The 14063-nt window shown below is 44.5% G+C and overlaps 1 protein-coding gene across 4 annotated transcripts in view; it reads left to right on the forward strand.

Annotated features, from left to right (window-relative positions):
- Positions 1-14063, forward strand: part of ETV6 (ETS variant transcription factor 6) — a 141531-nt gene that overhangs the window by 36446 nt on the left and 91022 nt on the right. For 2 of the 4 annotated variants that reach the window (XM_085305903.1, XM_085305901.1), the window contains exon 2: positions 12899-13025. The exons of 1 other annotated variant lie outside the window; for it this stretch is intronic. In XM_085305903.1, the coding sequence (XP_085162029.1) occupies positions 12899-13025 (127 nt within the window). Of the gene's footprint in view, positions 1-12895; positions 13026-14063 lie in introns of all 4 variants that reach the window. One more of the 4 variants, XM_085305902.1, reaches the window with a different exon arrangement.

Here is a 14063-nt window from a genome sequence, read left to right on the forward strand (position 1 = left end):
TATGCTTTTGCATCTTGACCATTTTGACTTACAGCTTTTCAAGGCCAGGTTTGTCCTCTTCTCTGTTTTGTAAAGTGCCTTAGGCAGTGGAGCAGTGGCTCAGTTTGCCTATGAATGCTGTCACAGTATAAATGACCAGTCATAACAATCAGGTTCAAATCCTGATAGGGTTTTTAGGAGAAAATAATACTTCTAAGTTATCAAATACATTTTTGCGATGACAGCCAGATCACCTATAATCTCTATATGTTTTGATCCCTCCACTTTTACGGGTGCGTGTAAGAACACTTCTGTTCATTACAGGAAAGTGGTAAAGGTATTATGGGACTTACTTAGGCAGTGAAGTGTTGAGGACCATAGACAAGCGTTCAGCTGGGATCAGATTGGGCCAGGAACTAACACTTTGCTCTTTTTTCTTGTAGGTGACTGTAATTTATTCAGTTTCAGTTGGCTCACTTCCCAAGCTTGTCATTTATATAGTGAAGTAATGTTTCCAGCTAATAAGCAGTCTTACGGTATTAGGTGGAGGGGCTTGCGCTACCGTGTCCATTCCGTTGTGAACCAGAAGTACTTAGTTGTGAAAACAAGCTGAAGATAACCAGAGTGAAACTACAGCACTTCTGTTTTGGCCAGAGCAGTATCAAAACAAAAAAGTAATTTGAAGAAGAACAAAAAGAGATGCAAAAGTTCAAAGGAGCAATTAAAAGATTTCGGGAACTTAATGAACAGGTAAAGCTGTGGCAGAAGGAGAACAGCTACACTGAGATTTTTGTACTTACCCATCCTGGGGTTTGAAAGACCCATGGGCTCAGCATTGTCCAGTGCCCCAGTGGCACGATGGCGGTACAAAAGGCTTTTGGTAATGCCAGTTTATTTTAGAGAGTCAAGAGCGAGTCTGGGTGACAGAACTCTGTCTCCTGTTCCTTTCATAGGTTTTCTCAATCTTTTTGTGTGGTGCTTGTTGTCTGCCTATGCTTTGTGGTGTAGCGTCTGTTGCCCAGCCTTGTTGTACAGTGCTGTGCAGTGGGCAATCCGCTGCTTTTTGCCTTTTCTCTGTGTGCTGGAAGTGCCGGTGGAGCTTCCACAGCAAGTAAATAAGAGCTGTGTGGGATGTACCCAATCACATGGACAGGTAGTACCTGGAAGGCATCTCTTGTTTTCAGAGCAGTTGGGAAAGAACTGCTGACAGCACTCCCTACACAACAGAATATTCACCCGCTTGGTTCATTACCTATTAGCTCCAGGCAGGGACATTGCAGATTTGTTAATGGTAATGGCCAAATCATTATAGAGTGTGCAACATTAATGGAGGGAAAAGCTTTTAATAAAGAGCCATCGCTTGACCCTGTCATTGTCTCTGGATATAGACTGTATTGTTAAATTCAGTCTCTGCTTTCCTTCTGTCACCTACCTCTTTTTAAAAGGGTGACTGGCTAGGAAGCTCTTTTTAAACACATGTGAAAGCTAGTCTTTTCTTCTTCTTACAGATCAGATATTTTGTGCTGTGCCCATGGTACAAACATATTTGAAGAGTCTCCTTGAAGTTCTTCCAATAGTTAGGATTCTGTGCTAGAAGGACCATGTTTTAGAGGAAATAAAAGATTTTACCATGCCTCAAACTATACCCCAGGTGTTCTGTTTACTTTTTCTAAATAATGTTTTTTTGTCTGATGCATTGATCAGCAAAAGGTTCTCTTTTTTGTTCTTATTTGCATTCTTATACCTATATTGTTGACTGGAAGGACCTTCCAAAAGTTGCTAAATAACAACCATGTGTTGTATGAGTTAACCTGCCTGCAGGTTTTTATTTCTTTTCATGTAATTCTGCTTCCTTCAGTGGTCTCCCGTTGCAACTTATGTTTTGGACACTGCTTCTTGTTAGCTCATCCTTCTGCCAATATGTCTTCCAGATACATCTTTCACCTCCTCTGTTGTTATTTCCTTTTGGCTGTTGGGCTATATCTTGTAATATCTCTTTGTCTCTGTAGTTCCTTTATTCTTTCCTTATAAGCTAGACCTTGTGACTCTTGTGATATTTGTCGTCTTGCATATACTACATATATGTAACTAACTGTATGTGCACAAGACATGCATGCTTATATACAAAATATGTATATGTATACAAAATGTGCATGTATATGTGTGTATATATATATAATCAGAATGAAGGTGTAAGGTGCATTATTCTAACTGAAGTTCTACCAGCTGTTTTTTATATACTCTTTGTCAGATAGTTTCCTTTTTGGTCGCTCTGATACCATGTTGTTCACATGAAAATAAGTGGCTAGAGTAGGTGAAAGATAATGGGAGGGGAAGATTATAATCTGATGTTTCTTCTACATCTTCTACTTTTTTTTTTTTTTTTTAGGAATTACCTCTGCATTTAATATACGTAGGGACAAATAATCTGAATATTTCTGATATTTTACAGCAGCAAGCATCCATCTCCACTTGCTTCTGGACTAGCTTATCAAGAAAGTCTTTGAGAATGGATGTCTTATTTGGTTTTCTTTTTCTCTTTTTTCAGTTTTCCTAAGCACCCAAGTGGATTTGCTTTTTTTTTCTTCTTCCCGCCCCTCCCCCCCCGGCAGTCCTTATTATACCTGTCTTCTTGTTGATGGGGGCTGGCCTAGATTCTTTATAGAAATTTGCCTTGACTTTACATACTCATAAGGGTTGTTGATAAAGAGTATACTGGATGGTTTTTGCCATGCTATGAATACTGAGTAACCTGTGACCTCTGGAGAACAGATAACTCTAAGGGGTAGGTTAGGTATCATTGCGGCATCCTCAAGAGTCTGTGCATTTTTGGTATAGTTTTTTTTCACGCAAACTCTGCTTGCAGTCTGAAGTGTAATGAAATGCTATCATGAAAATAGAGTAGTGCTGTGGATGCCAATAGTGTTACTTCCTTGTGGTGAGCAAAATTGTAAAGATGTCAGCCTTGTAGGAGTAAAATATAGTTTCACAGGCTAATAAGCAGGTACAACAGTTCTCTGGTCTGAAATTTCTTCTAATGACAGAATCCAAACCTACAGTGATCTGAGTTGAATTCTTACTGCCTCTAGCAGTCGGTAACTTTCCTTTGTAAAGAATAGACTGTCTTATACTTAACACGATATGCCTATATGTGATCAATCATCAACAACTTTATTTTTTTTAAGCTTGTTATATTGGCTGATTTTTGGGTGTGTCTATTTTCAAATGGTAATAGATAAAAGATAATTAAGGCACATCATGATGCAGGTTGTTTTCTGCAAAGCTATACACACAACTCACCCACAATTTCCAACAGATTTCATGTAGATAAGGAGAAAGAGCAAATTTGGTTGACTGTACTGCAAAAGGTTGACTGTACTGCAAAAGATTGACATCCTTATGCGAGCTTCACTTCTGCTAGTGTAAATCAGGTCCAGAATAATTGCCTTCAGGAACTTACAGGAGAATTTCACAAGTAGAAGAAAGCCAATGTCACACCAGTCTTCAAAAAAGGCAAGAAGGAGGACCCAAGAAACTGCAGGCCAGTCAGCCTTGCCTCCATTCCTGCAAAGATGATGGAGCAACTCATCCTGGATGTCATCTCCAAGCATATGGAGGAAAAGAAGGTGACCAGGAGTAGCCAGCATGGATTCACAAGGGGAAATCGTGCTTAACCAACCTGATAGCCTTCTACGATGGCATGACTGGCTGCGTAGGTGAGGGAAGAGCAGTGGATGTTGTATACCTTGACTTCAGCAAGGGTTTTGACAGTGTCTCCCATAACATCCTCCTAGATAAGCTCAGGAAGTGTGGGTTAGACGAGTGGACAGTGAGGTGGCTTGAGAACTGGCTGAAAGGCAGAGCTCAGAAGGTTGTGGTCAGCAGCACAGAGACTAGTTGGAGGCCTGTGGCTAGTGGTGTCCCCCAGGGCTCAGTACTGGCTCCCATCCTGTTCATCCCGGTCATTGATGAAAAAATTGAGGGGACAGAGTGCCTCCTCAGCAAGTTTGCTGATGATACCAAGCTGGGAGGAGTGACTGACACACCTGAGGGCTGTGCTGCCATTCATAGAGACCTGGACAGGCTGAAGAGCTGGGTGCAGAGAAACCTCCTGAGGTTCAACAAGAGCAAGTGCAGGGTCCTGTACCTAGGGAGGAATAACCCTAGGCACCAGTACAAGCTGGGGGCTGACCTTCTGGAAAGCAGCTCTGCAGAGAAAGACCTGGGAGTGCTGGTGGACAACAGGTTGACCATGAGCCAGCAATGTGCCCTTGTGGCCAAGAAGGCCAATGGTATCCTTGGGTGCATCAGGAAAAGTGTTGCCAGCAGGTCAAGGGAGGTGATCCTGTTGCTCTACTCAGCCCTGGTGAGGCCTCATGTTGAGTGCTGTGTCCAGTTCTGGGCTTCCCAGTACAAGAGAGAGATGGAGCTACTGGAGATAATCCAGTGTAGGGCTATGAAGATGATCAGAGGAGTGAAGCATCTGCCCTATGAGGAATGACTGCGAGAGCTGGGCCTGTTCAGCCTGGAGAAGAGAAGACTGAGGGGGGATCTTATCAATGCATATAAGTACCTGGAGGGAGGGTGTCAAGGGGATGGGGACAAACTCTTTTCAGTTGTCCCATGTGACAGGTCAAGAGGCAACGGGCACAAACTGTAACACAGGAAGTTCTGCCTGAACGTGAGAGGGAATTTCTTCACTGTGAGAGTGACAGAGCCCTGGACCAAGTTGCCTAGGGAGGTTGTGGAGTCTCCTTCTCTGGAGATCTTCAAGGYCTGCCTGGATGCAACCCTGTCTAACATGCTCTAGGTGACCCTGCCTGAGCATGGGGGTTGGACTAGATGATCTCCAGAGGTCCCTTCCAACCGTACTGATTCTATGATTCTGTGATTCTATAGATAGTAACAGAGTCCAGCCGTGGAATGGGACTGAGAAAGGTAGTTTCTTATAGCATTTTTTAAAATATGTCTTTCAGATTATTGTAGTTCCTCAAGAATTTTTTTCATCACTTACTGAGTACTAAAAGAAGCTGCAACTTATGTGGATTACTTTCACATGATCGTTCTGTCACTTAACTGATGGACATGTGGATAATCCATGATGAAATCTGGTGAATGGGCTGAATTTGCCGATGTGACAGTTCTGACATGTTGTTCATGCTAAGGGAGCATTCGATATTCCCTTTTGCAAAGGAGTCTTCTCACAGAAGTTATAGCTTCAGGAAAAGTGTTCAGAACGCAACACTTAACCTTTCTGGGAGTACTAACTTGTTGTGGGAACGCTTTGAGTACACGGTGGCATTGCAGCTTTCCAGGGCCGTGACAACTCCAGGACATAACCAGATGAAGACRCTTGTGTTGCCCTGTCAGTCCTAATGCACTACCGTATAGCTCTAGGTTTCTCCTTTCCCATGACACGTGAGAGGGCAGCTCCCTGTACATTATGTTTCCACTCAGCTTTCCCATCTCAGTTTCATGGCCTCCAGAAATTTTGCATTGCAGTGATGAGTGCATGACTCCAATCATAGGTGTTGAGGGTATGAATTCCCATGCATGCAGGCAGGATTGTACAATTGCCATGCGTTACACAGATGAGGTTTCCTAGCGCTTCCTGTTACAGAAAAGTGAACATCAAAAAGATGCTGTGAAACGTCTCTGGCATGCAGCTATCTAAGCCTGGAAAGTCTGTGTGTCTTGCCCTGCCTGCTTCCCTGCTGCTTACTCACTCCCCACAGTACTTTAAAGTCTCCTGTGTGTTTTTTTTTTTTCCTAGCTGTACAATAAACTTTCTTTCTTGAGCTTTCTGTGATGCTTTGTGCTGGGAGAGAGTGCTGAAAGAATCATTATGTAGGTTGCTGTTTGGATCAGAGCAGTGGTCCACCTTTCACCGTGTCCTGGTGAAATAGAGGCCAGTAGAAGATTTTTCAGAGGAATGTGTGGTAATAACCTCTTAATAGAAATTTTGGGGTCATGAGCTTGTGGAAGGGAGCTGGTGGAGGCAGAGAATAGAGTTGCTTCTTAAGACATCAGACAGATGAATTACGGTTGACTTTTGCCTTGAAGCAGTAGCTCACTGGGACCAGTCCCCAGTTTTCCTGCCCCTTCTTGGAGCTTCTCTGCAGCAGGGGTGCAAGGGTCTCCCACTTGGGTTTGTTAAGGCTTTACTCCCGTTTTGGAATATGAGAATTTTACTGAATTGGAATTTGCTTCCCCTGCATATTTTACTCTAGCTTACTGAGGTATCTATGGATAATATTCTTCATTATTCGTATAAATGAGTAATCATTTTTTTGAATACTATTAAGCTCTTTGCCTTGGTATTATCTTGTAGTTTTACCTGACATTATCTTCCCACAGCCTGTAACGATCCTGTACTCCTTCATATTACCAGTGACCTCAGAGAAGAAATACTTTGTGAGGTAGTGGTTCAGCTAGTTTTTTGTTTCATTTATATTTGCTAAATTGAGGTATTTTGCAGTGCTCAGGTAATGATGCAGCTGTACCACGACATTTTCAGCAACAACATTGACCTCCACAGGCTGCCTTTTCACAACACTTGAATGCATTAATACTGCTGCCTGTAAATTTTTAATTTAATTAGAGCAGTGTCTGTAATCATTTTGGGAGAAGGCACGAATATCCCCACCACCTTCTTTCACCTTCCCTTTTATACTGAACGGTGGCATCTCTGTGGGTTTTATTTCCCTGCAAGTTTGAGTGCGTAAGGGTTGAGGCGTGAGCAGGTGGCCGGCTCCTGCCCTTGTGCCGGGAGGTTCATCAGCGTGGGGCCAAAGGGAGGAGGCAGGGAGAGACTGAGCTTCACAAAATCACTAAGGTCACTGAGGCAATCTCTGCTTTCTGTGTGCAGGAAATGAGATGTTAATCTTCTCCAAGCACTGCTTTGCATAAGGTCCATTCCAGAGAGCTGTGTTTGTTTTAATTTCTCTAATTACTGATAGTGTGCTGATTATGCTGCTATAGATTTGACGTGAATTGCTGTATTAATGGGATCAAAAATGAGAAGTCTGCTGTGGAAATTAAGGAGGCAGCAATGAGGGGGAGGGGAGGGAAGTGGAGAGTTTGATTCATACCCTGATATGGTAGAGCTCCACTTTCCTTTTCCAGAGCCTGATCCTTCTTCCCTGACAGCAGCTAGTGTGAGCAAGCTGTAGAGTGACCAAAAACCCAGCATGTTTTACTTGTATCCCCTGGGCCATGCAGTCTCTTACCTGCTCTGATTTCATTCCCCCCCAATTCCCCCATAACTCTGATCTCTTACTGGTGCCTTGGACTCCTTCTACCCAACTGTAACACTTAATGCTGCTACGCACAGATGCACAAAAAGCTGATGAACACCTGCCTTCACTTTCTTCTTCCCGTGGCTTACGTCCCTAGTGAGTCGCTCTCTCGCGGTTGGCCCCCAGGCTCTTCTTTAGCTGCTTGGCTGCCATAGCCCTGGTGGGTGCCCAGTCCCTTGGGGCCTCGGAAAGCTTTCCTGTGAGCACCTTCTTCTTCTCCCCAACCCTCTCTTCCAAGGTCGATTTTTCCCCATATTCCTCACTCAAAGCACTGACTCCATAGAGGAGCCGTGTTAGCAACAAGAGCCACCCCAACATGTGCCTTGTGGCTCCCCCAGCCCTCCTTGTCCCCAGGCTCCTCTTTCCACTTTCCCTGGCACTGTACTGGTGCAGAGCTAGGCATCGCCTGTGATTTGTGGTACGTGAGTTTGTGTCTGCCACGCTTACTTCACAGTCCTGACAACCATGCACTTAAAACCAGGGGTCTGCACAAGCCAAGAGCCAGTACTCAGTGGGGTTTAGGCCAGGGCAGGGGAAGCAGAGGGCATCTCTAAAGTCTATGAGAGCTGCCATAGCATTTTACCTCGTGTTTCTCCCCCATTGTTGGCCCAAATCGCCCTGTCCCCACATAGTGGCAATGCCAGCACCTCTGGTGCACGGGAAGAAGGTCTGGCCATTTTGGGAAGCGAAGGTGAACAGACATAGCAGCCTGGCAGGTGCAGGAGGTGACATGACACCGCAGTCCAGGTGGGACCATGTGACACCTCAGGCTCGCAGGTGACTTTGCCCTCTGCCCTGTCACTACATGGATAGGAGGCAGCTTTTTCCTCAGTGGCTGAATCTGTATATCCAACATAGAGCACTTGCAGATTGTACTGGCCATTTTGGCTTCCTGAAAACTATTGCGTAGGTAATATATTACTTCATCAATTAAACAAAAAAACAATTTTAGCATCCTGTCCAAATACAAGCCCTCATGTTGTTGGGATAACATGAAGGCTGGCTTAGTGTGCTTTCTTCTGTATTTGATTTTCCTTTCTGCAAAAATATGTATTTCCTTTGTGCATGTCATCTGTGAGGACTTAGCAAAGGGGCAAAATGACTATTGGACAGCAAGCTGGAGAAGAATCAAAGTGAAGGCCACTGCTTCAGAGTCTAGAAGGGTGTAATTTCAGCAAAAGTACAAAGGTGTTTTTGCTTTCAACCTAACCTTTCCTTGACTGTTAGACCTTTTTTATAAAATGGGTGACTAAAAATCAAATTTTGCATTTTGATTTTTTTTTAACTTAGCAATATGAATTGTGTGTGTTCCTGATGTGAGTTTTACAACTGTTCAGGTAAAATTTATCTGTAAAGGATCTATCCCTGTTCTTCAGGCTGCAATCAGCATATGCTTTGAGGGCTCTGGGAACTTAGTAAGCTGTTAGGTACACTCCCGCTAGATAATTGTGGTCAATATAGCTTGAACATAACTTTAGTTTTTAAGACAAGATGGCTTGATAAAATGTTTTTCCAGCACCTGCATTTCCAATACTTTGCACTTGTCCAATATGAAGAGAACAAAGCTCAAAGTTGACTTAATCCTTGAGCAGCCATTGAAATCCATCTCTACTGTAGAGGGCAGCTGAAAACATGCTCCAGCCTTGGCAGACCTACATGGTTGTCTAGATGGCACTGTTGGAGCACCAGCTACTACCATGAACCCCGAGCAGGGTCTCCTTAACTTAATGTCTTTATTCAATTGTTGTAATCACAGTGAGGTTTCACAGCGAAACTTTCCTGACTCATTGTGAGCTGTTCTAAAGCTACGGTGGCAAGCAATGTGCCAAATGTTGTACCCAGCTCATAGGCTCATGGCTGCGGGCAAAATATTAGGGAGCTGCTGTTTGTAGATGGCACTTATTTGGCACTTGGTGCATTTGGTCACTTGTGGGATGAAGTGCTTCTAGAAAATGCTGGCAGGCAGCAAATCTGGATTGCAGCAACGCCAGACTCTTTCTTAGCACTCGTCACCAGAAATCTCTGAGGACTGCACCAAAAATGTATTGGCTTAGTCTCATTTACCACTAAGCTGAGCTGCAGCAAGGCTGTAGGGTTGCTCAAGCATAGCCGGTGGCTGGTGGCGGAACGGGAATGAACACCGTGTATCCTGCCTCCCAAGCTGTTGCTTGAGCAACCCTAGCATTGAACTATCCTTTCTTGGCCTTAATGCAAGGGGAAATTTGAACTGACTGGTTACAAAACTCTTTCAGAAAAATTCCTGGTAGCAGAGAATCTGATTGTGTAACCTTAAAAGCACGAGTTACGAGCCATGTTTTTGTTTGACGGATGCCATAGAGGAGTGCAATAGGCAGCTCTGGAGCTGCAAAGATTAGAACACGTTTCCAGCAAATCCATTTTCAGTAGTATAAGCACAACAGCCGCCTCCTAAAAGTGTGACTCTGAAAAGCCTCAAAAAAACTGGAGAAACGAATGTGACTATGTGCATTCACACCTTGGTGTAGGCAGGGCGCCATGCCTGGTGGAAGCATGGAGCTCGGCTCGGCTGTAGAACTTGGATGGCACTTGCAGCTCTGCTTCAAGCTGTGTCCCTGACTTGCGCTGGATATCCAAATGAAGCTCATTTTCCACAGGGCCAGGGCCTTGACCTCCCCATGACTTTAGTCCTCCTCACCTTTTGGAAATCTTTCCAGGACAGTTATGAGGGCTGCTCTTGCAGGGTACACTTGTTATGTCTGTTGCCCTGGAGAGGCACGCGCTGTCCTTTTTCAAGATGGCTTAACTCTGAAATTGCTTAGCTCATTTGAGCTTTGCTCTTTCTGTAACTCAAGTTGCCTGTGTGTCTAATAAAAAGAAGAAAGCTTACCTAATGCCTGCAAATTGCTCTGATATTTGGGTTAAAGGTGCTGAAAAATGCAGAATTAGTAAAGGAGGATATTTCAAAGGCACAAATAAGTGCTAGGTATCCAGCTCCCCTCTGCTCCTTGTAAAACATGTTCTGCACATACTACCGATTCACATCTTGTTGTGGGCACCTAAGGCATGTGAAAAAAACAACTGGGACAAAATGAGCAAGTCTGTGTTTTCACAACTTCTTTTCATTTACTACTGTCCTCCTCTTACGAGTACTAGGAARCAGTGAATCAGATATTTTTATTTTTAACAAGAAAACTCAGTGAAACTGTCTTGGTATAAATCAGGTTATTGCATGCTTTTAGGAGGTTAATCTGTGCTGAGAGAGGGGTACTTGAAGCATTATGTCATGATTTGATACAGCACCTCCTGGGTGCTGAGGGAAGTGTATTTGCTTCTGAGCTGGGTTTCATATGCTGCTTACACTTTCCTCCTGCTGCTGGCTAGGGAGAAGGCTCTTTGAAGCCACTTCATGCTCATCCTTGCAGTGGTGATTCAGTATTTCTATTGGCATGAAATGGGGCCTGAAGTTGGACTGCACCCTGTACTCTTGCGGGGAAGAAGGACTTCTGGTCTTCCACCTGTCCTCTAGTGCCTGTTTGCAGCAGCAGGCATCTGTGTGGCTAGGTTTCAGAAGTGTTCCTCTTTTTATAAATATCTCATTCAATGAACAAAATGAGCAGCTGCAGTGTGGTTTGATTATCTGAGCTATGAATCGCAGCAGAAAACACCAGGAAGTGGCTGGTCTTGCCACTAGTCAGTAGTACATGCAGCAGTGATGCAAAGGTGCAAATTGCCCGTGAGACTGCCAAATATCTTCTGAGCACAAAGAGGTGGACCTCAGTGGAACATGAAGCACAGAGTCAGCCATTTCGGGGCAGGGAATAAATTGCGTAAATTGAAAGCAGAATGTTYTATAGCTCTGCAGGTGTGTTTTCACCATATCTCAATGAACATCTCTGCTTTTTAATTAGAATAGCTAAATTTCTATTATCTAATGGATTGCTGTTACACAAACAATGATGAGTGGAAGCTGAGTGGACAAAATAATATGTTAAAGGGCATCGTGGGAGGTTAAAAGAGAAAGGAGAGAAAACTTTCTGATTAAAAAATCCTGAATTGAGAGCAACAGAGACTGTACTCACTGAAGAACTGCATAGTGGTGGTAGAGTGAAACAGTCCTGTCTTTCCACTCTGTGGGACTCGGAACAGTTAGGGCTGAAATGGACCATTTATTCTCCACGTACCTTCAGTACCTTCTGCTGTGCCTGTCAGCAGGGCTGGTTACAGTATAACAGGGGAGAGTCCAGGTATTGAGGCAAAACCTGGGATTCTGGGTGAGCTCCAGAGCTATTAGTGTGCATCAAAAGTTTTTGGCTTTACTATATTTAGTTGGTTTTGGCTCATGCTGTATGACTCTTTCCTTCCTCGTGTTGGTGGTTGGGGTGCTAGTGTTATATTCTACAACTGCCTCTACCAGCATCAGCCTAATTCCATGTCATACTGCTGTGATAATACTGGTTGCAATGGAAGTAATCACCTGCTCTTGCTCCAATGCTAAGTTGGTCTTTTCCGTTTGCCCAGAGATCAGGGTGAGCATGGGAAACTGTACATATGCTTTCCTGCAAAAAACACTGAAACAGAAGTGCTCCTTTTGCATATATCCATGCTGGTTGCACTGCCATCATTAAATGTCAGCAGCACAGCTTTGGGAAATGACATGCCTTGCCTTCCTGGAAGCATATGATAATGATTTTTTATGCTCCTGCAAAATTGTGGCTATGTTTATTTACAAAGGGTATAATCTGTATTATGATTAGAGTTCATGCTTAGAATATGGAAGAATTTTCCCCCTGAATCAGATGAAATTTCAGTCTTCAATTTCTTGGCAGACATTTTCAGAAGTAAAAAACGGTGACAATTATGAAACTAATGCAACATTTGAAAATTGCCCTTCAACTCTGACTGTCCTAACTTAGCTGCTTTCTGTATGCTGGCTTACTTGGTTACAAGTTAAACTACTTCGAAGAAGCTGCTAATAACTCATTTAGGCAAGAAGAAAAGTACTACATTACACGATGGTAAACAGAGTAGTTTTTAGTGATAAGAGTAGCATTTTCTTTAGTGAAGTCCGAACTAATTATTTAATATCTGTAAAATGCTCTGAAGGTGCAAAGTGTTAAATACTTTCTAATTGTGCTCAAGTCTCGACGGTTTTGTTAGTATTCGGTCTTGTGTTTTCAGGGCTCTGTGTAATAAGTCGTATGCACACAGTAACGGGACTGCTGTCAGATTTTCACTGACACAGCCTCCCCCACCCCCCAGTATCCCCGCCTGTATGTCACTTCCCTTTCCTCCCTCTGCAAATTTCTGAGAAAACCCTTGGAAACTGACTGGGCCTTTTGAAAATTAAATTTGTCCCCTGGAAAGCACTCTAGTACCTGGCTGCAGCTCTCGGCTTGGAGCGCACAGGGATGTGAGCGTGCCCCRGGCCGAGCGAGCCAGACAGCGCTGCTCGCCACGGCTCCCCGGTGCACGGCTAGTACTGCTCGCCCCCGCCGCAAATGCATGCTTCCTTCCTTCCACCCACTTCCCCCTCCTCGGCTGCGTTTCACACCTCTGCTCCAAAAGTTCACGTTGTCCTCTTTCTCTTTCTCTCTCTCTCTCTCTCTCTCTTTCCCCCCCCTCCACCCTTCTCTTAACAGCAGGAAAGAATTTCGTACACACCTCCAGCGAGCCCAGTACCAAATTACACTTCTTCGTCACCGCTACATGTCCCAGTGCCTCGAACGATCAGGATGGAGGAAGATGCAATCCGCCTGCCGGCGCACCTGCGTGAGTGTCCCCTGGGAGGCTTAGGGCTGGCTGCCAGCCGGGGAGGCAACCGGGCGGTGGGAGGGCACAGTTTATGGCACAGAGCAGGGAGGCCCCCTTGGCTTTAGCCATTTCTCTTTTATTTAAAGCTCTAGCCATTTCAATTTGCTGAGTATTCTTTTGGAACAAAGCAAATTACTCAGAAATACAGTGCAAACTTTTTTCTGCCTTCTAGCTCCACAGGTTTGGCTTATTTTCTCGTGGCACAGAGAAATGCAGGGGTTTCTTGCTGATGGGAGGCACGATGGCCCCATCTGCGTTGTAGGAATTGCTCAGTGCTGTGCTATGGCGCGCGGGCCCAGTTTCATAGACTGTGGCAAGTGGTTGTGCTGTGGCTATTCTTCAGGTTGCTTTTGAGTCYCAGTATTAAATGCTCCTGATGCCCAGGCTCTTTGCTGTGGAGCCTGTATGCTGACAGGTGTATGGAAAGGCAAAGGAGGAAGAAGGAGCTCAGCTACATACAAAAAGRTGCTGCAAAGGTGGAAGGGCACTTCACTGACATTGGAGCTGAAACTGGAGCTGAGGGCAAGGTGAGAGCCAGGCGCTTCCTTGCTGGCGTGATTTAGTGTTTGAGGAATAGGAAAGGCCAAGGGCTATTGGCCAGCAAGAGGTGAATTAGTGAGGCAGAATGGGAATGAGGAAGAGTGGAATTTTCCTTTTTAGAAAGGAAATGTTTCTGGTGTAAACCAAGAATTTTAAGTGAACTTTTGTCAGGTGTCACATTCCTATGTGACCTGTCATACAAGGAGCAACAGGGCCAGGGGCAAATGCAGCTCTGCGTGGTGCCAGCTGACAAATGGGTCTGGGGTTTCAGAAAATCAATGGTCTGCCAGGCAATCTTTCTCCAAAAAATGACTGTGTTTTATCATCAGGCATTCGGGTCCTCAGCTGTCCTCTAGGCACACTCCTTTTCTGGATGCCGATTTCTCCCAGCATTGCTGCAGTGCTGTGCTCCCTCCGTTGCTGGCTGGTGACCTAAACTGCCCCAAGGTCACTCTT

The sequence above is a fragment of the Rhea americana genome, unplaced genomic scaffold (assembly GCF_003343005.1).
Source record: "Rhea americana isolate MKP2758 unplaced genomic scaffold, rheAme1 scaffold_228, whole genome shotgun sequence".
Taxonomy (NCBI): Eukaryota; Metazoa; Chordata; class Aves; order Rheiformes; family Rheidae; genus Rhea; species Rhea americana.